The sequence below is a fragment of the Aythya ferina genome (assembly GCF_964211825.1).
Source record: "Aythya ferina genome assembly, chromosome: 14".
Lineage (NCBI taxonomy): Eukaryota > Metazoa > Chordata > Aves > Anseriformes > Anatidae > Aythya > Aythya ferina.
This window is the reverse complement of record NC_140312.1, coordinates 15,821,312-15,845,801: the sequence shown is the minus strand read 5'-3', so window position 1 is coordinate 15,845,801 and position 24,490 is coordinate 15,821,312. Positions and strand designations below refer to the sequence as shown.

General features: G+C 36.1%; 1 protein-coding gene across 8 annotated transcripts in view; it reads left to right on the top strand.

Annotated features, from left to right (window-relative positions):
• TENM2 (teneurin transmembrane protein 2) overlaps nucleotides 1-24,490 on the top strand; it is a 1,369,797-nt gene that overhangs the window by 1,067,716 nt on the left and 277,591 nt on the right. For 4 of the 8 annotated variants that reach the window (XM_084535365.1, XM_084535362.1, XM_084535363.1 and 1 more), the window contains one exon: nucleotides 4,107-4,190. The exons of the other annotated variants lie outside the window; for them this stretch is intronic. In XM_084535365.1, coding sequence (XP_084391491.1) covers nucleotides 4,107-4,190 — 84 coding nt within the window. The remainder of the gene's footprint in view (nucleotides 1-4,106; nucleotides 4,191-24,490) is intronic. 8 annotated transcript variants of the gene reach the window in all.

The following is a 24,490-nucleotide window of genomic DNA, read 5'->3' as shown; positions in this document are numbered from 1 at the left end:
GGGCAGGGGAGAGAGGCAGCCTGAAAAATTAAGGGTTTTGGTAGGAATTTTTTAATGCTTCCAAAGGGCTATTTATAAAAAAAAAAAAGCCAGCTCTCTACTGTTTATTACCAATAAAAATTGGATTGTGCCATTTGGAAGAGGGGCAATGCAAACAGAACACAGGAGGACACTTAGGCTCTGATTGTATTTGGAGTTCCACAGTAATTTTCAAGATGAATGCCAATGAAGGGACTTAAGAATTACAGGTGGGAAAAGGAGATATCATTAAAAAGAAAGAAAAAGTAATTAATTTACAACATTATCATTAAAATTTTATACATTTAAAATTAGTCATAAATAATGTGTTGCTATCTTAAAGGTAGAGCATATGGTATGTTTAAGAAGCCAAACTTCTAGTGATGTCTTTTGGGAAATGTTAAAAAATGGAATTCCAGAATGCCTGACTGGACTAGTAAGGGAGAAAACAGTGCATCATTGGAAGCATCCATCATGCTAGGACTGTGATGGGGAAAACTCCTAACGAGAAAATAAATGAGGGGGGAAATAGAAGAGAGAGTCGTGCTTGTTTCTGGGTAGAAACAGTTCTTCCTGACTGTTACACCAGCTCAAGAGAGGAGCAGAGAACCAGAAGGGCCCTGGCTGAAAACATGCTGTTTGGCACTGAGCCTCACGCTGTCCGTGAGGTGTGTGCTGTGCTGGGGGGCCGGGGCTGTGCTGCTGTGTGGTCCTGGCAAGCACAGGCACCTCTGTGCTGCCGGTGGCATGGCACGGAGAGAGGGAGGCAATGGAAGCGGGAAGTGGCAGTGCCTGGCTTCACCAGCGCTTCCGTGGCACCGCAAGGAGGCTCGCGGTAGGCCTGGTCAGTGAGCCTGGCCTAGTGGAGGCCGGCTGGGGTGTGAGGGAAGTGAAGGGGGTGCTAGAAATGAACCAGTGGGTGGACACAGAGGAGTAGTTTTTTGCAGAGGGTTGTTAAAGGAGAGGAGAAGAAAATTTTGAATGCTGTGTGAGAGACGAGTGGCTTGTCTGGGTGTCGTGTATGTTGCAGGAGACCAATTTTGGCGTTTCGGTATTTGTTGTCTTGTTTTTCAAAAAGTTTTGCAATTATTTAAAATTAGCTGTGTCAATATTGATTTTGAACTTGAACTGAGATGAGATACACTGAGCTGAAAACCATTATTCCTCTTTGAAAGTAAGGTGTGGAAAGCAGATTTCTTTGAGTCAACTGCTGTAGGAGCAAGTGGACCTCTGGACATGGGGGATTTGTGTTTTAGAGGAAAGAAAACAGTAAATTCACAGGGGCTTTACTTCTTCCAGGTGTGAAGTGCCGTGTATAATAGGGCATAAAATTAACTTAATGATCTAAAGATTTACTTACAAAACCATTTTTTTTCCCTAACTTGACAGGGGTGGATATTGTAGGTCATAGTATACGTCTGATGATTGCAAAATCCTTTACTATCCCTTTGAGATTTTTTTATAAAAGACTGTGCTGAATCTGAATAATAGCCTAATAAATAGATTAGTTAGAACAATAGTCCTCTTGAGGATGTTTGATTCTGAGTGTAGCTGCTAGAGATAACCCTAAATGCAATTAGGCTTAACTCCCTGTGAGTGTCAGAGCAGGGTAATACCCATAGAGACTTCCCTTCAGATGACACTAAAAGTATCTCAACATTTAAATAATTCTTTCCTTTGGGCATTGGTAGCAAACTTTTTTTTTTTTTTTTTTTTTTTTTAATAATTATTGGAGAAACAAAGCTTGGAAACTTATTTTTGTGACATTAGTTTTAGATGTTTCACATCAAAAAGAGGGATGATGGCTCAGCTTCCTTGGGGGAACAGTTGTCATCCTCATCTGCGCTCTTTGTAATTGTAAGGATCAAATATCCCAAGGTGGCCACAGATAGGGAAAGAGAGAAAATAACAGACTCAGTAACATACACAAGCTTCTAAAGGGCAATGTGATAAAATGTCAGTCAACATTCTGTTGATGGATTAATTCTGTTTTTTTCCTCTTGAAACAGAAATGAAAGTAAAACTTGAAATGAAAATCAAGACATTAAAGACTTCAAAAAAAAAATGCATATTGTAGAGCATAATAATATAGCAGAAACTGTAGAACTAAAAACTACTAAAATTGTTTAATTTTATGTACCACAGAAGAGGGGAGCTTCTTAAATCAATTCCGTGCTTTCCATTTTGATACCTTCCTACATATCTTTTTACTTAAAATACATATATATATATATAAAAAATATGAAAGTAAAATACAAATATATGTATATATAATATGGAAGTAGTCAGTGTAATATTTGGTGGAAAATTCCTAGTAACATCAAAATGATGAAATTTGTAATGAATTGTTTTGATAGTTACCAAAGTTTTTATATCAAGTCATTGTACTCTGCACTTTGTATATCTCTGGTTCACTTATTTGTAGTATTATTTTTCAGTGAAGAGATCCTGAAAATCTCTTATTTTCCTTCCTTGCTGTTAAATCAAAAGTCTGTGCCATCAAAAGTTAAGCTGAGCTAATGAGATATGAGCTAAAACACCTGAAAATGATTTACAATCACACAACATTAAACTTTAATTTCATGTGTGGCAAGGAGGCATTTAGACAGGTTAGTAAACTATCTGGTTTTTATTGTTGGTAAAGGTATAACTTGTCCCTTAAAATTACAATTTACCCTGAAAGCCAGCAATGTGAAACTGAGAGCCAGAATTCTTTCACAAGATTTCTGTGTAGTCAGGTTAGGTCAGAAACATTTATGCTCCTCCAAAATAGCTAATATGTTGTCTTACATCTTTTACATGTGAAGTATTACTTCTGTTTTTCAGACATCTGGTTTTATAGCTTTGTGTCAAGATAGCTTTGTGTTTTTTGTTGTTGTTGATGTGTTTTTTTTTTTCCTCCTTCCAAGTAGTAAATTACTGTGGTATACAGAACATGTTTTCAGTGCTGATTCTAGTGATTCCTGGGTGCAAGATTAAATTATTATCCTATTAATTAAGCACTTGGACCTGTGATGCACCAAGTAAAATAATTTCCCAATGAAGCCTTAAAGGCAACAAGAAATGAGAATTGAAGTGACCATACATTAATTATTAGGCTTCTTGTCATAATGGTTGTTGTAAGGAAATTCATGTAAATATATTAAAAAAAAAAAAAATAGGTTTTATGTCCTATTTTCTACCTCTGGAAACTATTGGTTTTTATTTTGAAATTCAGTGGTATTTTTCAATGCATTTTGTGCTTTTCAAATGTAAGAGGACCTCATAATTGCTTCATTTTCAAAATCCAGGTTAATGTAAATTAACTGTACACTAGAAAGCTTTTGTTTTGTTTTGTTTTTTAGTCCAAAAGAAAGGCGGTTAAAAATTAAGTATTATTTTTCTTACCTATGTTAAAATCTGGCTTCCTAAAACTGGGGAGTTTTTATGAGACAATGAAAAAGATTGCTGACCTTGCTGCACTGCAGTTTCACTGGTTCGTGTCTGGTTGCAATAGAATGAGCCTGATTTTGTTGCCAGTGAATGAGAAAGTCATCATGCTGCTGCAGTAAACTTGATGTAAGAAGTGCTTTGTAACAGCTGAAAGTCTGTTTTCCAAATGTATCATAAAAGACTGCATTAAGATAATCAAACTGATCTTTTTAGAGGAATATAACATGTTCCATTACTGATTAATAAATAATACACTGAAAATAGCATACTATGATCTTAAATACTTACTGTACAACAGGTATGGAAAAGTCTTACGGACTTCAGGTTAACTTTTAATGCATGTGCCGTATACAGATTTGTATGTGTTGCCCATTTGCATAGCTAATGATACTGACACTGAGTTTATGTACATCCTAAAAGCAACATTTCACCAGTAATATTGCATCTCTACTCATTTTGCTTCTGTATGTGGTCAGATATCAAGGATAAATTTCTGTCTCTAGATCGTAATGAGTACTGTATTTTTCTTATTCAGAGATGTATTGGGTGGGAGGAGGTGAACCATTCAAATGGCTGTATTACACCAAAGCTGAACAAAATGGAAGAAAAAGAGGAAAAGAGCCATCTCTAAAATGCATTTGTTTTATTTTATTTAGATTTTCACACACACCTTTCTGAGAAATTGAAAGACAGACAGACAAGCTGGCAGCAGCTGGCTGAGACAAAGAACTCTCTAATACGTAAGGTTTTTATCTTGCTTAAACTGTATTCCTTGTAAACTTAGAACCTAGTTTAGATTTTGTGGGTTTTGCAGTGATTGCTATAGTTCTGTTTATCTTCTGCTTTTTAAGTATTTTGGGATTGTTGTGTTGTTTTTTTTTGTTTGTTTGTTTGTTTGTTTGTTTGTTTTCCTTATGAGTGTTTCTATTCTGTTGGATACATGTGGTCTCTCTCTACTACTTGTTTCTCTTCCATTTTTGAGTATTACCTCCCTGACTGAACTAGCATAGGGTAGGTTTGTGTTAGGAGTCTTCAGTGGGTGGAGAAGGAGCTGCAGCTTTTCCAGCTAACATTGTTACGTGGGACTGGGCTTTGTCACGGAGAGAAAATGAACCAAGTTGTGTGAGAGGCCCAGGATTTGGGTGCAAACAGGCAGGAGTTAAAAGCAACATCATACCTGTATTGGCAGTATTTTGAGAAGGGCAGTTACATATGTTTTTTCACATTGTTTAAAGCTTGCACGTGATGCATGTTGCTTCAGAGATTCTTATATCTGACTTTTTCATGAGAGGTTTACTGGTAGCTGTATTCATCTCAATATGAATTTTTTGATCTAAGAGTTTCATATTTAGACAGTCTTTTTATTATTATTATTTGGGGGGGAGAATCTCCTCACAGATTGATAGCTATTTTGAAGTATCACTACCTCCCCCTCCCTCCTCTTCTGTTTTCATTTTGAAAAACTCCCTTGGGAGAAGTAGGGTATTTGGAAAATGCTTTCAATATCCTTCTTACTAGAAGAAAAAAAAAATTATAAGCTACAGTAATGTAAATCCAAACATATCTTGAGGTATTTTACTACAAAAATAATTATTCCATTATATCTTCCTTCTGATGTTTCCTAAATTTCAGACATGATTTTCATTCATTGAATAGGTACACTTACACTTTCTATTGTATCAGCATGTCTTCTTACTGGTTTAGCTTGGGCCATTTTTTATAACGTCTTCTGTCCTCACGAAGACCTGTATTTTTGCCCTATATTTACCTGCCTGGTGAGATGAGAGACATATCCTGATTTTTCATCTGTGACCTAGTACGTGCGCTAAAGGCTGTCTTTCCATTTGAGTATCTTGTTTAAGCACATAAGCAAATGCTTTGCTGACTTAGGGTCCTAACCAGGACAAAAGTTCTGTTACTTAACATTTAAATGAAACTTGAAAAGGTTTTTTCACTACCCCCTATTTGCTTTTACTCTGATATATTTCTTTCTGTTGTCACTTGATTGTTGGTGAAACCTGGTGAATGGCATTGGGCTATGAATCTCTACTAGTGACCGAGCAAATAGTGGGACAGTTTCTTCCATCAAAGTCTGGAAAGCGCAGAGCATCTGTGATCCTGCCATAGTTAATGCAACCCAAGAATGCTTGGTTTGTTTTCAGACTGGAGATAAGGACCTTTTTATATTGTCATGCTTCTTAGAAGAATGGAAGCCAGAGCTTTTAGTAGAGTGATTAAATTTCCATAACTATTACAATAGTAAAAATTTGTCCCAGGTGGTATGTGTATGGTTAGTAATAAAGGTGAAAGTTGTGTGAGGAATGGAAATGATCCAATATAGATCTCTGCATATCTGAAGCATTCATGATTATTGGTATTGCAGAAGTGATTTTGGCACAGCTAAAGTGAATAGGTTATGCTATTTAGGCTGTATTAAATCTCAAATAATAATACTTGAGTGTATTTTCCAGGATCACAGAAAGGTTTGACCCTACAAATTGCTTCCATGTGAATCCTGTCTTTTTGTATTTGAAGCTTTGAAGCCTTTTTTCAAGTATTGTATCCCTTCGGTTTAGTTCTTTCCCCCAAGAGCCGGATACCCTTCCCAATTCAATTTTTTTTTTTTTTTCTTATTGCTTTTAATTTTTAGCCTTGTGTTTGTTTAGGACTCTAGAATTCAAGAAGTACACAAGACTATACTATGTAGAAATCAAAAATATTTGACAGCAGTATGAATTCTAATCACTGGCTTGACAATAAGATGTATTTAACAATAATTCAACTAAGAAAAGCAATAGAAAAAAATAGAACCTTTAATGACTTTTATGTGTCTAAGTATTTTCATATATTGTGTCTACTATAGCTAGTGAAATAGTTAATTGTATGGCAAGAAAAGGTGCAGTGAGCTTATAGATACAGGTGTGCTGACTGGCATTGATGTCAGCCAGCTCTGTTATGTTAATAATTCAAGGGAATTGACCAAAGCTGTGCTTTAACTCCAGTCCTTTTAAAAAGTGCCATAGGATATTTTACATCAATCTGGATGCTGCCAAAAAGAGACAGATGGCACTAACCTTGGTTTAAAGCCTGGGCTGGCTGAGAATGCATCCAAACAGTATTGCAAAGCTTTCAGTGTACATGTTGGGTAAACAGAAGAGGAGTCTTTGTATCACTGTAAGTAGAGCCCTCAGATTTTTTTTTTTTAAAGGTATCCAGTTGTCCAGCCTGCTCAGTTAGTGGGTGGATTGCTTTGCTGTGTAGTAACAAAATGGGAGATGTCTTGATCTATTCAATGTTCGCTAAGGAGAAGGATGCTGTTGGTGTAGACAAAAACGTTTTGCAAGAGGTAATGGGAAGAAAGGAGGTTAAGTGCTGAACATGGGTATTACAACGGGCAGAGCTTCAGAAACACAGGCAGGATTGTTTGCAGCTCTGTGCTCAGGCTTTTGAAGGAAAACAGATAAAAGCCTCTTGTACAAAAATCTCCCCTTCCTAGTATCCAGAATCTCCAGAATCTCACTTTTTGTGACTTCCAAGCTAGGAGAAGAAGAGTTCTTAGTAAATAAATAAATGCATGGTGGGAAAAAAAAAAAAAAAAAAAAAAAAAAAGCATTCAGAATTTAAAAAACAAACACTACATTCTGGGTTTGTTTTTAGAGTAAAATAATGTCATGAAAGCTCATGGTATTATCAAAATCATTACTAAATTAATTTAAAGCATTCAGATAGTGTATGTTGGGCAATATGTAAAACCAAAAGAAGAAATGAATGATCTGCTTAGGGTATGATTAGAATAGGACGCTAACAGATTTTGTGCTTCTCATTGAGTAGCGAAGATAACAGGATCAGTTCCTTGTAAAGAGTGGCCAATCCAATCTGAACATTAAGTGCAATGGTAGACAGCAGGCAGGGAAAAGGACTGAATATAGAACAAGGTAATTAAAGTATCGTAGTGCAGGAACAGAGGTTGTCCTGGCAGTCTGTCTTCTATTTCCTATCTTTTGGTTCCCTTTGCAGCCATTGTAGTGCAGTTTGAGCATCTTCACTGTTTGTTTTGACATAATGATCTTGGGTAAACTGTGAACGTATAAATCTGGACTGGGATTCAGAGACTATGGGCTCTGCTGCATGTGTAATCCTGCCAATGCCAAAAGGAGATTTGAATGGCTGTACTTAGTAGGCTATCTGTTTGATATGTTGTTGCAGCAAGCATACAAATATCTCAAAGACCTATGGTAATCTGTTCTATGCAAGTAATTTATTGAAGTAATTTTGGGACATTATCAACTGAACCGTTATGATAGGGATTGCACGTTTTCTGAGGGAATTAAATGGATTGGGCATTATCTTGTTGTGTTTATGGTGGCTAGAACCAAAATGCAACAGGTTATGTGGGAATTTGGTTTAGGTGTCTAATCTTTCTATGGCTTGACATTTAAAATCATCAGTGAAAACAGTATACTGATGTCCAGTAACCTTCAGATATAAATAGATTATTTTACTTTGTTTAAAATTGTATTTAAATGCTGGGTATGGACACCGAGGATGGAGTTTATGGTACTTCTGTTTACATCACAGTAGTGACGAAATTATTTTGCTGCTTTCAATGTGGATTTGTTTTACTGAGGATTGTATTGGTTTGCATTTTGGGGAGGTGTTCTGGTTTTCTATTTTAATGTAAATCTCTGAAAAATAGATGAGCAAAACCTGTTTTTTATCGCAGCATTTTAATCAAGATTTCTTTAAGTATCCAAGCCCAGATTGTAGAATTGCTCTTCATGCAACATGCTGTTTTGTTAAATAATCCACTAGAGCACGTAAATCAAAAGTGTGTGATACAATAGTAAGGATGTAAGAAATTCTTAGGGGCAAATAAAAAGCTTTTGCAAATTGGGTCCTAGAAGAAAGCAAGCTGATAGGTATACCAGGTGCCCCTCCTAGGGGCAGACTTAACACTTGTTAGAGAATTTGTCTTGAAAACACCAGTGTTTGAAGTAGAAAATTTGCAAAATTTGCTTGAGAAACAAAACAGATTGTGTGTTGAAAGACTGAGCTGCTAGCAAAATACTCTATCATGTCAAATTTATACAAACCCATCTCCTGTGTATTGCACCATGTCCTAGAAAACTGGAAACCATGAAAACAAATGCTTATATTTTAAGGAGTTCTGTGACAGCTTATAAAAAATAGCTTTTTCACTTTTTACATGAGGCTTCCACCTTAAAGAAACTGATGAAATAGGTGGTAATTTTTAACACAAGCAGTGACAAAATAAACACCATCTGCTAGTGTTGACTTATCCCATAGTATTCTCATGCTGGGTGATTTTATTTCACTTTTTTCAGAAATAGTTAATGACACATCTGCTGTGCGGTGGAGGTGCATTTTGGGTGATTAAATGTGGACATAACTTCAGGGAAAACGATAATGAAACTTTCAAGAAACTGAAGGAAATACTAAACTACTCAAAAGAACTCATGAAATATATAGCTATGTTGATTCCTTCCTTTTTAAAATCTTATTCTTGGATCTAAAATATTAAGCATGTATTTATTCTTTCAAAATACCTGGTTATCAGTGAAAACTTCTCACTTGCTATTTATTTTATCACAGCAAACATTTTTCCATGATTTGGTTCCTAGTCCTCTAAGCAAGCTTAGTTTTCTGCCAGGTCTGAGAACCTGGGGCTGTGAAGACAGAGCAGGTTCAGGTGTCGTGGGGGATCAGCATCATGTTTGTGTACGTGGGAGAAAGTACTGAAGGGAGCAAAACATAGTATAGTCATTGCAGCTGCAGTGCTAAGTAATGAGGTTTGTCTTGAGACCAAGCTGAATACTGTATGATAAGAAATTCCATGTATGTGCAGGTTTTTGTTGTTTATTTGGTTACGTCTTTGACCCAGAAGAGCAGCTTCTTCCCAAATTGCCGCAGCATTCCCACCTTCTTGTTCTCAGTCAGCAGGGATTTACTTGGAGGAATCCCCATTTAGCATTAACATAATGATCCACTATACGAAACCCAGGCAATTAAGCTGCTAAACCTGTGTTTGCTGTGCCAAATCATATGTCCCTATCCTATTATCAACATAAATAGAGTTTAATAAATCCAAAACCTGAAATGTCGGGTTCCTCCAGATGGATGGGTGGATGTTTGATTTTGAGATTTTGAGAGAGAAATTAAAGCCATGGCTTGAAAAGCTTAGAAAAAAGCCTTAGGCTATTTTACTGTCTAGTAGGTGGACAAACAGGATGGACTCCACGGTGGCATGAATTCAATCTCTTATCTGTCTAAAAATGTAAAAGTCTTAAGTAAAAATAAACTCAATGGCTTTCTCTTCTGCACCCAGGCCTGTTTAATGACATAAAATCATTCTCCTCTTCCAGTTTTCACAAAGCATTTTGACAAGTCGTGCAAGTAAAAGTATGCCCAATATAAATATATCCTGGGAAACAAACAAACAAACAAACAAAAGAAAAAGAAAAAAGAAAAAGAAAAACCAACATGTAAACAAAGATTTTAAAAGGAATTGCTTTTTTTTTTTTTTTTTTTTTGGGGGGGGGGAGGTCCTAAAACACATGGTGAGTACAAATGAAGCTTTGGGTTACTTGCTAATGAACACTGGCTATGGAAATATGGAAATACTGATAGAAATATGTTGTTTAATTGTAAACTTCCATACCAGTAGCTATTTTATTACTTTATTCAAACTTCAGTTTACTATTTTGGTTGTGAATGTGTAAAAAGCAGTGTCTGTGAAGCAATATATGATTAATGTTGACTGTTCTGATGTAAGATTAAAAAATAAAAAGACAGCATTCTGACTTGATTTAGTGGATTCTTGTCTTTGCAGACGGCATAGTAATTAAAAATTGGATTGGGAATTCATGCAAGTTGCACTAAATGTATACTGCATATATTAGCAGGAATTTAAAGTCATCCCATGTTCTTTAGCAGTCATAAACAGATATGCATAAGTTAAATAATTATATTAAATATTTTTGACTTGACCTGATCTCTGTAAATATTGCATTTACAAGTTATGAAACATCTTTGAAAGACAGCCTTATGGATGTGTAATATCATTTATGTTAATCTGAAGCCTTCCCCAAGCAGCTGTGCAAGAAGTTAGAGGGAAGAATCCCGTCCTTATTCATATCCATATGTATTCTGTGAAACTTGATTGAAGAGGGAGATGAGAACTGCTTTTCTTCTTTGGTTTTCAGATATTTTTTTTGTAGTAGCAGTGTCATAAATTTCTGATTTAGGTTTACTTATATCCACTGCTAGGGTGAACGTAGAGGGAGTGTTTGCATCCTAAGCGCTGCTTCCCTTGTGAATTTCCATGGCTAGCTATTACGACAACTTTGTTTTGTTTGGATTGTCAACTGGACATATAACATGCGTTATCCAACCTAGATCTACATCTTGGCAAAAATTTTGTATTGTCAAGTGCTATCACAGCAAGAAAACCAGAATTGAATGCATTATATTTTTTAATATAGGGTAAGAGCAAGGAAATGATGAGAGTAAATTATTTTACACTGTTACTTGTGAACTGTTCCCCATGTTATGCTGACGATGTGTAACTGTGTTCAGAAGTTGTCAGAGAAAGGCCAAAGATTTTGATAGAAATGTAGATGGTGGATAGGACTACTGTATCTGAAGAATTAAATTTCTGGGGGCAATAAGCAATGGTGAAAAGCTGAGACTTCTACAGCACACTTCTTGATATCCGGATCCTTCCCAGGACATGTCAGTTGAATGTTTTCATCCTTCTTCACATTATTTCTCCTGCCAGGAAGACTTATATCCAGTAATGTTTTCATGCATCTTCAAAATTGATATCCTTAAACAAGATCATTAGGAGTTAATATTTGAATCCAATATAATTGCTTAGATTTTATGAGAAAAGGAAGGGTTCAATAGACCGAATGTGCTTCAGAGACAGGGTTTTCTGTGGTGTGCATACTCATATTTTATTTTATTTTGAATTAAAGTTTTGTTTCCCAAATCCCATACGGCTTGAAATACCTGGTTCTGATTAATGAAAACATTGAATGTGGCGTTAATGCCAGGAGGCCCCAAAAGGACTTACTGAAATGTATTGACATAATCTTTTTTAAATAAAGCTTGATTTTTATTTGATTTTTAAATAGCGTTTGGAAGTGGAAAATTGAGTGTGTGTTGGAAAACTAAATGATCTGCTTCTACAAAGAATGCAGGTGGCCTCTGTCTCTTTAGATTCCAGAAATCTCCATCTGTTATCTATCTAGCTTGCAAAATCCTCTGCCTTTTTTGAGCACTGCAACTTATTCACTGTTAGGAGGGGGGGCATTGGTACTGTTTTGCCCTCATTCCACTCAAAGGATACTCGGTGATTCTCAGGATTAGTTGTAAATGTTGCTGCTGAGTTTGAACTTTGAGTTTCTGTGTCGTGTGATAAGAATAATATCAATTATTTGGGGGAAACATATACCACTGCTTCTCTTGAAAAGTAAAGACAGCTTGTGCAACTTCCAACAGCTTAATACACAGTACAGACTAAACCATATGGTCTGATGCACCAAATGCCTCTTTTAGTCACTAGAATTGACATATTAAGAATAATAAGACATCTCTTCTTTTAGCCACTGTCAGGACTCATTCTCTTTCTAGAATGCCTTCTCAAAATTAACAAAAGAACAGCATTTGCAATCAAATTACTCAGTGTCTTCTGCTCTCAGCAGTAAGCTTTGGATCCTTCATTTACAGACCTAATCCAGAACTGATTTCCTTTCTTGGTGGTTCTCTGAACATTGTGTTTGCTTACAAGTGTTTGACTGTTTTTTGTTGTTGTTTTTTTTTTTTTGGTGTGTGTACTTTATATATATATATATATAAATATATATATATTATAAATATAATGCTATATATATATATGTGTATTTTATATATGTATGTATATATATATATATATATATATACATATATATATATACACACACATAATTGAGAGTTCCATACATCCAAATTTTGTAGCATAAGTTTAGGGTTTGTATCAACATTGTCCTGAATACAGGAAGAAATGAAGACTAAGCCAGGAATTTAAGACCAGAACTGCTATGACTGCACACCACTTCTCTATTCAATAAAGGCTTAAAGTATTCAAATTCTGCCAAGGGAGGCAGAAATGAAATAAGGAAAGTGTGTTTCATCTGGATACTGATGAATCTAAAGAAGATAGATAGGCCAGGCATGTATTGTATTGATTTCTTCATTTTCGAATTCACTTCTGTGATGCACGTTATTGGCATTTCTTTCAAGGTGGCTCAGAGTTGGCCAAGTTGGCAGCGTCAGGAAACAGTGCGGCTCTTCAAGCACGTGTACTTGTCAGGGGGGTGACTGCCACTTGTTAAGTAATAGAGTGGGAGAAATATGAAGAGCACTGCAAAGTTAATTATTAGAAAACAACTGCAATGGTATTTACTTACTGTGCTTTTTCAGATACATCCCAGTAAATGCTTGGTGGTAGTAGTAATCAAGTTGTCTCAAAGCTCTATGTTAAGGACAGAAAAGTATTGAATCTCTGTAAAGTTGTGCTGTGTTCTTGATACGGTGTTTGTAATGTGTTTCCAGTAAAACTGCCAAACATAAACAAAATAAAGATAGGGGTGGTTTATTCCAGGACTTTTTGACAATAAAGAGTTATTGAGCATCCTTGTTGAAAAAAGACTGTAATCAATGGAAAGTCACTATTTATAACGTAATCCATATGTCTGAAATATGTGTCCTGTTTTTTTCCCATATGCAATTCTTCTAGGGTTAGTGGTTTCCTTGAGTTGCTATAAGGGCTTCTATGAAGCTGTCATCATTAACGTGGTTTCTTCCAGAAGTGCCCGACACAATGCACCAGGGATCCCAAGAGCAGTATGGGGAAGACAGCTCTGCTGCTTCTCTCAATATAGTGACCTGTTCTTCTTTTAATTTTACCATAAATTTTTTACTTTATATGTACAAAAATATATCCTTGCATTATATTTATACCCCAAATCAGGAAGTATAGTGTAATAAACATAAATCTGTGTCCCTGAAATCCATGGCATGGCTCCTGTTGACTTCAGCAGGGCCTCAACCAGTGTATTTAGAAGATGAGGGATGAATGGAGGGCAGTGTTTCATGGCTGCCTACAGAACAGTAATTGAAAGAGGCACTCCTCTGAGAAGATTTCAGGCACAGTGAAGAGGCCTCTAACAAATGATGCACAGTATCTTATTGTGTAATAGACAAAATGATTTCTTTACACCTTTCTGTTCTTAGGCTACTTATACCTACAGCCATTATTAAGCTAAAGGAGTATAGTCAATGAGTGTTTTGTGCAGCTGAAAGATTATAGGTCATATAATGATAGGGGACAAAACTTATTGAAATGCAAAATTCATTGGTGAATGATAATTTGTATTTAATAAAATGAATCTTTTCAGAGTAACAGCTCAGTCCCTTCATTTTCTCAAGTGTCATGCTTAGAAGGTCTTTTTATATTGCTTACTGTAATGTACATGACTGTAATAGCCCTATGTCCTTATCTTAATATCCATCTATCATCTGTTGCAACATTGTACAATTCTTTCTGATCCTTCTTTATGTTCACAGGAAAGTGAAATTGTACAAACAGTGTAACTTTTATTTTCCTGTCGAGAAACACTCATCTGACTTGTTTTCAGCTGTACTCTGTGAACCTGTACCTGGAACAACTCTATTCCTCTTTTCCTTAGAGTGGGAAATGCAGGTACTACTTCTGAAATGAAGTGGTATCGTTTAGTAGAAGAATGGCACATGACTACTTATTTTTGTCAGAGGGGAATATTAATATACTAAAAATTTTGTTTTGTAGATGCATGCAATGTGTTCTGTTCTTCTGTTATCTCTGATAGAAAAGCATACATAATTTAACTGTTTCTGAGGTCCCAAATTGATGTTTGCTTTTGAACTGTCACCTTCTCTGTAGTCTAAAGTTACAGTATGATTCTTCTTCCTCTGTACCTCATATGTGATGAGTATTGCTGTTTGTGACATTATAGAATAATTAAATTGCATTTCATTTTTAGGGATGTTGGTTTAAAAAAAAAAAACAAAACAAAACAAAAAAAAACAAACAAACAATGTGATACTTCACATCTTGGTAAATTCCAGTTCCTTTTTTTTTATTATTATTAAGATGGATTTTTTTCTTGTATTTGACCTTGCATTTTTTGGCTCCTCTGTGTCAGCTCAGAGCTGTGTTCTTCTAGCAAAAACTTATCTGTTCTAGCTTTCATTCCTCTCCAGGCAGTGCATCTTGCAAGCAAACACTCGTATTAGCAAATGTTGGGCTGTTGTTCACTGCATGGTTAATTCTTAATCTTTAAGTAATGTTTGAACCTACAATCTTAGAGGTAAATCACTTGTTAAGTACGCTACATCTGACAGTGTGATTAAAAAGCTATTAAAGTTATATTGGTTTTAAACTGTTGTTTCTTTATAACTTAGAAATACAAAAACATAGTTAAATATGTCCTTATCCTTATTTAATACGTCCTTATCAGGATGTTGTTATAAAACCAGCTGATTTTCTTAGGACATCGTTACATGACTTCAGTATCAGCTTTCTTACCTCTCTTAAGATAGATATTTGTAATAGATAATGGAATTTTACCTAGGCAATCTGTAAGATCCAAGTTCTATATGTTTGAGCCCTGGTTCTACAAATAAACACACGCATTAGACTAGTGTGCGTGGGTGTTCTGTGCTTGTCTTCAAATACTAATAAGATTGTTGAAAACAGAAGTTTTGAGAAGAGGAAGAGACCTTTTCTTTTCCGCATCCTGTACAATTCTGCGTCTGTTCTGGTTAGGTGATGTACACTATATTGCATGTAAGTAGTACTCCCCTCTGAACAACATACATGTATGTAGGTAATACCTGCTAAGTATTACTATTATTTGTCCACTAAGCTTAGGTCATCAGGGGGATGAAGAGCAACCATAATGTGGAAGGTGAATTTCATGGTAATGTTCATATGGACAAACTGGAAAAAGGTTGTGTATCAGGAAACCAGGGAGGAAAAAAAGAGAGTGTTATAGGTTAGGTATAACACAGACATACATGTGTATATGTATGTCTTCTACATGCATATACACAAGCACAAGCTTGTGAAGAGTTAGGGTGCTGAGAACCTAGAGAAGCAATGACAGAAGCTGAGCATGCTGTCTAAAGTTGTCACAGTAGTGAATAAAGTTTTTCAAAATCTTGAAGTTCCCGATGAATTCTTTGAAGAATATTATAAAAATATAGTGTTCAAAGGTCTCATGCAGTTTAACAGGTTCCTTGTTAGAGATTCATGGCAGTCTCAGTAGTCTGACTAAGATATAGTGCTGTTGAAGGAACCATTAACAGCAATGACAGTATATTTGGCTTCTAACATTATTGCATGTGGATATTCTTTGGATTTTAAAAATTGCATAGTTGATTTCAGTACTTCGTTCAGACAGCACATTGCTTAAGTTGGTTAACTTGTAGAGTCCACAGGTATCTGCTTGGCACCAGTGAGGGCTTTCAGTCTCTTAATTTTATAGAGATCAAGTACTTAAGGATAAGGAGGAAACTTTCTGTAAAATTTCTTATTTGTAATAGGCAAATAAAACAACCTCCTCTTACAGTGCTGTCTCTGAAGGTGAAGACTAAAATTTGTGGTAGGCTCGCTGTCTTTATTAGAATGCCTATCATATGCAGGCACTTGGTTTTGGTAGTTGATACTACATCAACTTGGTATCCAAAAGATTGTGAGCACCCTGACATGAAAAATAAATTCCAGTAAATAAAAATTAACACGTTGTTTCTGTAGTATATTTACATTTCGAAATAATCAAGATACAAGTGTACTTTTTTGTCATTGTAGATATCACTAAGCTAAGCAAAAGACCACAAGCTCCAGTGTGAGCAGATGTTTATTGCTCCAAAATGCATACACAATGAAAATGCACACAAAATGAAGGCAAAGAATTGTAAATCTGGACTGCAACATAGGTTGTGCTTTTCTGAGTGACCATGTTAGGATGTATAGTGTATTAATAGTCCAAGCTAAATGTGCACAACTTAAGATGTAGATGAGTAAGCTAAGTATTAAACATGCTTTAGCAGCTGTTTCAACAGGATGTCTTTCTCACTAAGCTTAAGTATTTGCTCAGAAGTTGAGCATACACTTTGTATTGGATTCTAATCAGCCAATTACAGGACTCAACTGCTAAAGTAGAAGTGAAAATTAATCAAAAGCTAACAGGATTTGATGAAAGCAAGCACTGCTTCAAACAGTACTTGTGGTTTTTGTTTGTTTGTTTTTAGCTGGGAATATATACATGGTTCTTTGAGTTCAGTGTAAAAGCAAAGCGCATAAATCAGTAGGATTCTCCTGGATGCTTTTAAGGACAGCATCTGCCCTTCCTCTGTAATGCTTCTGAATATAGTTGTATGCGTATTGTTTTTCTGATGTTCCAGAAGCCTCTGAAGCATGTGGTATTGGGTTCCCATGAGTCTTATCTATCTGTCAGATCTGAAGTTAGCACAAGGTGACTTGTTCCTGCAGCTGGGTCAGGATATGGTTTTCCTTGGCAGAATTTTCTATGTTTATTTTATAAGCTAGTTAAGCTTTGATATCTGGAGACTTCTTTGAAAGAGTTTTAAATTATGAATATTCTACTCCATTGTTAACGTGGTAAAATCAGAGGATGTCCTATTTGCTTGCTCAAAAGCAAGCTCAGAATTTAAGACCTACGTTTCTTGATGGTAAGATTAATTATTCAGTGGATTTAGGTTTTGGTCATGTTTCCCCCACTCCACATGAAGTCTTATCTGCATAGTGGTAACCTCTAACAGATTGATTCAGATTTTTCTCTGTAGGTTATTTTGTTTTATATTGTTTTGCTTTATTTTTTAAGGAGCACTCAGTTGTTGTGGAATAAGTGGAATAAGTCACTGGTATTCAGACTTTGTCCTAGCAAGTACACACAGGTCAAGATGTAGTGGTGATTTTGAGTTTTCTCATACTTGCATACATATAAGTTCTGCAGTTTGGTCCTTGAATGAATGTATTTTGTCTTAACACATGCAGCATGACCTTCACTTTTCATTTACATCTGAAAGAAATGCTATTGAACTTCTAATCAAAGAGATTCTATGTTTATGTATAATGTGGTACTATTTATATGTAAGTTTAGAGGTTCAATCTAAGATTTATATCTCAAGGACAATGCAGCTCAGACCTTAGTTTCTGGTACCTCAAGTTGTTGATTTGCTCCCGGATGAGATTTCTTACATAGCATTGAGCTGCTACTTATACACTTGGTTATGCTGGTGATGTTGTGTACTGTATTTTGAGCTTTCACATATCCTAGGCAGTGTTTTGAATATTTGTTTCTAGGATGTTGCCATTAAAATTCTCCTATCATATGGCATCAGTTGGCTTTTGACAGATAAATGTATTTTGTGTAAATGGAACTTTAATCATCTTTCTTCTAAATTTGTCTGTGCATAAACATCTGCAACCCTAGAGTTCCATAGCATGGCAAGATTGTTCAATCCCACTTTTAATTTTCATCTTGATATATTATAAATTTTACCTTGGAAAATAGCAGGAGGGAGTACTTCATGCAGCCGTGCACCTGCTGATCTGTGTTGGTCTAAGTGGCACATATTTCAGTCAAGTGATGTGATAAATTACTTTATTATTGTTTCTTTTCTTTTTTTCCTAAGGAAAAAAATAGAATCTGAACTCAAGGAAATTTAAATATTTTGAGAAAATGTAACTTGTTTTTCATTACTCATCTTCTTGGAAAAATGCAATATTTGCAATTAGCAATAAAAAATAGAAGATAATATCATTTAACATAGAAGATAATGTTATTCAACATATAGGACTTGCTAAAAACACTAGGATAAAGGAAGAGGTAGGTCTTTGTTTTTAAATCACTTTTCAAGTTACTTTATTATATGAAAGAATCAACTATTCTTTAATATATCTTTATACTCATACGTGTTCTTCCCTCTCTCATCCATACCATGCCTAGACTGGGAAAGTCAGGAATACTAGGAGATTTCTTGTTAATGAAAAGTGGTGACACTTTGCTTTATAGTTCATTGAGGACTTTGTTCTGACAGAGATAGATGACATGCTTGGGGTTACCAGGAAAATGTGATTTCGTCTTTGAATGGGAGAGCTTTGAAGCAGTCTTCCCAATTTACAAATAAGTTATGAATGTGCCAGGCCTGACAAAGTGAAACATTTATTCTAACGCCTGAAGCTCTGGCACTGGAGTCACTTGAATGCTGTGTCTTGCTGTCATCTATTTCATATAGGTCTGAGTTAATAAAAAAAATTAAGCTCTGGAAATAATCTCCATTATTCATGTGAAAGTACATTGTATAATTTGTCTAAACAGTGTATATATGGAGACGGCTTATTGCTTGTCTGCATGTAGGAGAGGATGTGAAATGCTTGTGCAAACAAAATTTAGATCCCCTTATGTAGTTGGTAGCAAAGGTAAGGGCGCTAGACTCATCTCTTCCCATTTCTTCTCCTGTTTAAAGCAGCAAAAGTGGGTATCTGAGTCTGCAAAATGTGGGTTTTTCTTACAAGGATGAAAATGAACAAGAAGTGAACCTTGTTTAATTATGAGGTTGGTGAGTTGGATTGGATTACCTTGGGAGTTCCTTTTTAAGCAAAACTGTTCTATGGTCCCTCTCTCTCCTCTCCCCCATGGCAGAGAAGGAAGATAATCAGCTTGTGCAAGCCCTGGAAATTTACTTCCTGAAATCATAATATTCTTGACCTAAGTGCAGGCACTTACTCTGGTGGGCCTTTGACGTCACTTGTGGAACTTCAGATCTATTCAGATCCCAGACCACTGCTTGGCCCTCTGTGTCACTGCAGGACATTCCAGCAGCATCAGTGGCAGAGGAGTAGACACCCTGTGTGCTAAAGTAGATGACACCAAATGTACTCCGAATTTCCAGTATTTCGCAGAAGGGATCATATAAAAAATCTTATTTGATCCCCAAGTAATCTGTTGCATAGGAGATAGCAGTAGTTTAATTTATACATTAGTTAAGCATTAAATCGTCTGAGGGTGCCAGATGATAATCAGTTGCTTTTTTGCAGACTCACAGACTTTAAAGTTAGACCTGTGATGGTGCCCTTTTGCTATTTTTAGCAAAAGTTTCATTTTGTCACAATATAATGTCGGTTCCATAGCTAAATAAGAATTAAAATTGTAGAAATTACCTTGTATGTAATTAACAAGATCTAAATCTTCCTGTGCTGCCTGTGTTTTATTTCAGAGAACTGGCTGATTTTATTATTTTTTTTTCACTGCCTATATTTAATAAACCTGTCAGGTGCAGGGCAGCACAGCAGTAACAATTGCTGTAGTAACCTGGTGGAAACACCATCTTCCAGCACGGAAACGCCATCTTTGTTCAGAGTGTTTTGTGCAAATTTGCAGTGGACAGTCTGATGTTGGGCTTGGTTTCAGAAGGCTTTTCCTTTTCTTTAATGAAAATAATGTTTCTTCATCTGCTTCATGTTAAGTTCTCTACTAGAGATGTTACTTTGTATTCCCAAATGTATTAAAAGTTGCCTATATATCAGGCAGCACTTCACAGCTGGTAGGTTCTCCTGTTTGTGCATCCTGTCCAAGTGTTGAAATGGATCCCTATGTGTACTTGTAGAATATGTTACTGGAGAGAAATCATGGTCATGGGAAATGTGCAAACCAGACAAGCTTTTATAGTTCACATTCTTCACCCTTACATTAAGGTTTTTTTAGTCATCAGGATTTGGTGTGGATCTTCATAGCATGTTTTATAGTTTCATGGTTTTTCATTGCCCATCCTTGTTTAATTGAAATTAGTACCTACAGTAACTGTATATGGTTTCTGCAGCCCCATGCAGCAAGGAAGTGAAGGCTTTTAGTTGTATAATATATGTTTTCACCTTCTAGTAGGAACCCTCCAGCCTCCAGTCCTAACTTTTATTCCCCTGCCTGAAACAAGGGTATTTGGTAAAATGTGGTATTTGAATAATGATGTTGAGCCTTTTGAGAAGAAATGTTCTTTTTGTCCAGAGCATAGACTATGGAGAAGGAAACTGTTTTAGTAAATCCTGTCATAGGTATAGGTTACTTAAAAAAATGAAAACTTGCTCAAGATAAATGGTGGTGTAGTTAGACCACAGTGAGACAGTATGTTTGAGAGAAGTCAAATGATATCTGATGGAGAAGGGATGTAAGAGAAAACTGAAGTAACAATACCCATGAGACATTCCTCATTGATGGATGAGTTCACTGGCGATTCACCAAGATAAAATGGGACAGAAATTGTTGGACTTGTTCACTGTAATCTAAAGCAAAACTATGTATATGCTAAGTGTAAAGGTGTTGGAATCAGTTGTGTGAGCTCCTCTGTCTCTGACTCATCCAGTTACTTTTATATTACTCCTATACATATACCCATTTTTTATTGAGAAATAAACACCCAGCCTTAATTAGTTAGTGTGCATTATTTCATTAATTGATTAGTAGCTAAAAAAATAAACAGTGAGGTTAACTTGCTTCTTCCTGATAATGACTATTTGTTGTTTTATCAGTAATTAGCAAAGTAAATATTTGAAAGTGTAATTATTAAGTAATAACCTAGGTGGCAGTTTTGATGCATCACTTGGTGCATAAAGCTTTGCTGCAGGCTGCCTGGTCAATTCCTTTGGTATACATTGGGTTTTGTCTTGATTTTTAAACATATATAACACAACAAAGAAGGAAATGAAGGAAGAGAGATACAAACATGCTGATGGGACATAAGCGTGCCTGAGGTCACGGGAGGGATGGCTGTTCAGAAGTAGAATGCGTTGGGTGCATGACATTTGATTGAAAGTCTCAGTTGCAACAGCTGTTGAGAAGAACACAAGGCTGACTGGAACAAGTAATAGAAGGTTTTTGTAGCATTACAAAACCTTCCCATTAACTGAACACAATGTTCAGGAGCAAACATATGGACCAGTCTCATTAAGAACAAAGTCGTTTGAAAAGAACCTTAAAGATGGAAGAAGAGAAGTGGCCTTCATTTCAATCCATATTCCTGTGCCTGACTGGTGATGCTTCATACTATGCTTCATACTACATACTATACAACAATATATAGATATTATATAGGGAATACAAGTGCCTACAGTATTTTTAAAATGGCTCCTTTAACATAAAGCGAGACAATGTTTCTGTGCATTTTTTTTTACTTTTACTTTTTTTTTTTTTTTCCTTTGCTTTCAATCTAGAAAATTACCAGTTCTATAGAAATAGTATAGAATTACCAGTTCTGTTGCTTCTGGTGTGCCATTTTTGTAATACAATGTGCACTATTGCTCCATAATTACAGGATGTAAAGTTTAAAAATTCAGCACTGATATGGCCCAAGTGTTAGTAATGCATCCCAACAAATAGGGCGTTTGGTCCTACCTAGCTTCAGGAGTCCCTGGCAACTGGCAAATCAGATGTTTCACACTATAGTCAGTTGCCATCTTCTTCTAGGCTCCTTCCCTTCTACAGACCGATGAATGCTGTTAGATATTTGTAGGGGCACAGCAAGACAGGTTTGCTGTGTCTGATCTAAGACAATTTCTCAGGCAGGTAAGCTTAAGTTTTTCATGGTTATCCCTGAATCAAGCAGACAGGTGCTCTTTATTATCCTCTGGTTAAAATAAATAAATTAGTCACAACTGTTTCTTCACTATGCCTGTGAGCTCCCTTTTCAACAGATCTGGTTATCTTACACCTTGTGTTGCTTTCTTTTATTGAATCCACTAGTTCACTTTGCTGCTTTCTCTCCCTCTGCCCCACAATTGTATTCCCCTGCATCTCAAATAGTTCATTTAAGAAGTAGCGGACTTACAGAGGAATTTTGATATGATCTCCCATTATGGAGATCTCAATCTGTTCCACAGTCACGATTCAATCTGTTAGCTAGATGAGAGTTTAAGAAATTCTTTAGGCTTTCCGAACTTTGCAACAAAATAAAGCAATTTAATATAAAGTTAACAAAGCAATGTAACATTCACAGTAATGTTTTAATAAAAATGTGATTACATGGCAATGAATAGTATTACTCAAACTGAGATGGTAGTGCAAAGGACCCAAAGATAAAATTGAAATTGCAGAAAATCATAGTTACATCTGAGCCTTATCAGAACTGGGTGCCCTAGTATTCAAAAGAAAAGAGGGGGCTGGAGGGAGAGATCCATGCTTTTAGCCTCCGAGAGTCCTGCGAAGGGCACAATCACTCTTCTGGAGCTGTGACCTTTGTTGTAACATTATACAACCAGGTGCCACAATACCATGCTGCATTCAGAAGGACTGGACTGTGCAAAATGAGGCAAAAAGGATAGCTGTACACAAATACTGGTAGCACTACCCTAGTGTCAGGCACCTGGCCTAAAACTTCATGCTGCCCATTAGGAATTTTAAGGATGAATTACTTACACATATAAGTTATGTTATGCAGCCTAACTTGTTGTTCTGGGGGTGCCAAGCACAGCAGGAGATTAGTGAAGTCAGACTTTATCAGGAAAAGCCTGTAAAACAATTATGTTTTACATCTTTTGCAAGTAAATATCCAATTGATGTAACGCTAGCATCTGAGTGTCTGAAGTGTGTGTTGAGAGATTAACATTTGATCATTTTGATGTCTTAAGAATTTGTTGGTACTTGGTTACATTTTCCCTAGCACATAATCAGATTTACAAGACAGAATTGAGTATTTATTCTGATAAATAAACTTTACTAACCTTATTTCAGTGTCAGGATCCAAAGTCCTGGCCCAGTACATCATAGCTCTTTTCCCAAAGTGCACCCTGTGTGTACAGCTGTTCTCGTGCACCACACTGAGCTTTTATGCATAAGGGCACCAAGCCTGATTGTCTTCTAAGCAGGGTGATAAGCTTCATTTCCTTTGTTGATTCGTGAGGAAGGTTTTTGAAATACCATGATTTCAGTTTGAGAGAAAAAAATAATTTAATGACAACGTTTGTCGTCCTCCTCCTAGCTCTGAGCATCCTTTGTGTTGAGTCGCCGTGGCTGGGTCAGCCAGTGCAGTTGGTCATCCTTTGGCTCAGGAATGGCCTCTGTGACAGAGTACCAAGGAAGTTCAAAACCCTCTAATTTTCCTGAAAGCTATTTTTATTATGATCAGGGGCTGGCAGGGTTTAAAAGTACAAGACTGACAGTACAAAAAGGAAAAAAGAATGGTGCAGGTATTTTGTAGCTGAGTTTAAAATGCCTCTGTTTTTTGTGGTTTCATCCTTCCTATGGAGTGATGCATGTTACTGAGGAATGCTTAATTATTCAATTTCTAACAAATTACAGTAATTTATGAATCCCAATGCAAAATCATAAAGTTTAATTAGCTTCATTGACTTGTTACTTTCATTGGCAATACCATTCGTATCAAGAGAGAAATCATAGAATCATTTAGGTGGGAAAAGACCTGTAAGATCATTTAGTCCAACCTTTTGCCTGGCGCTGAAATGTACATTAACATTTAACCTGTAACTGAATGTACATTTAACAAGGAAAAAAATACTAATTGAAAAGCATATATAAAAATATATGTAAGTGTGTGTATGTGTACTGGAAGTATTTAAATGAAGGTGCACGTACAACAAAGATCTCTTAGGGTGAGCAAGGTAAAAGCACTTTCTGTAATGCCCACTTTAATGCTGAGGACTGACCTGCTGCCCAGAAGCATTTCAGCAGTTCTGAGAATAATGATCTGACGCCCATAGTGTCTGATGGCATGAGGCTGTTTGCCAAGTGCACACAAAGTCTAGCAGGCACAGTCCTGTAAAATTATTTAAATGTTAATTTTGAGCACTGAAGACCCTGAACTATTCAAATTTAAAGAAGAGAGAACTTTCAGTTTGAGCCTGATTGTCTAAAATATGAATAAAATGTTGAAGATAGTTACTGTAGCTTCCTAGAAAACAGCA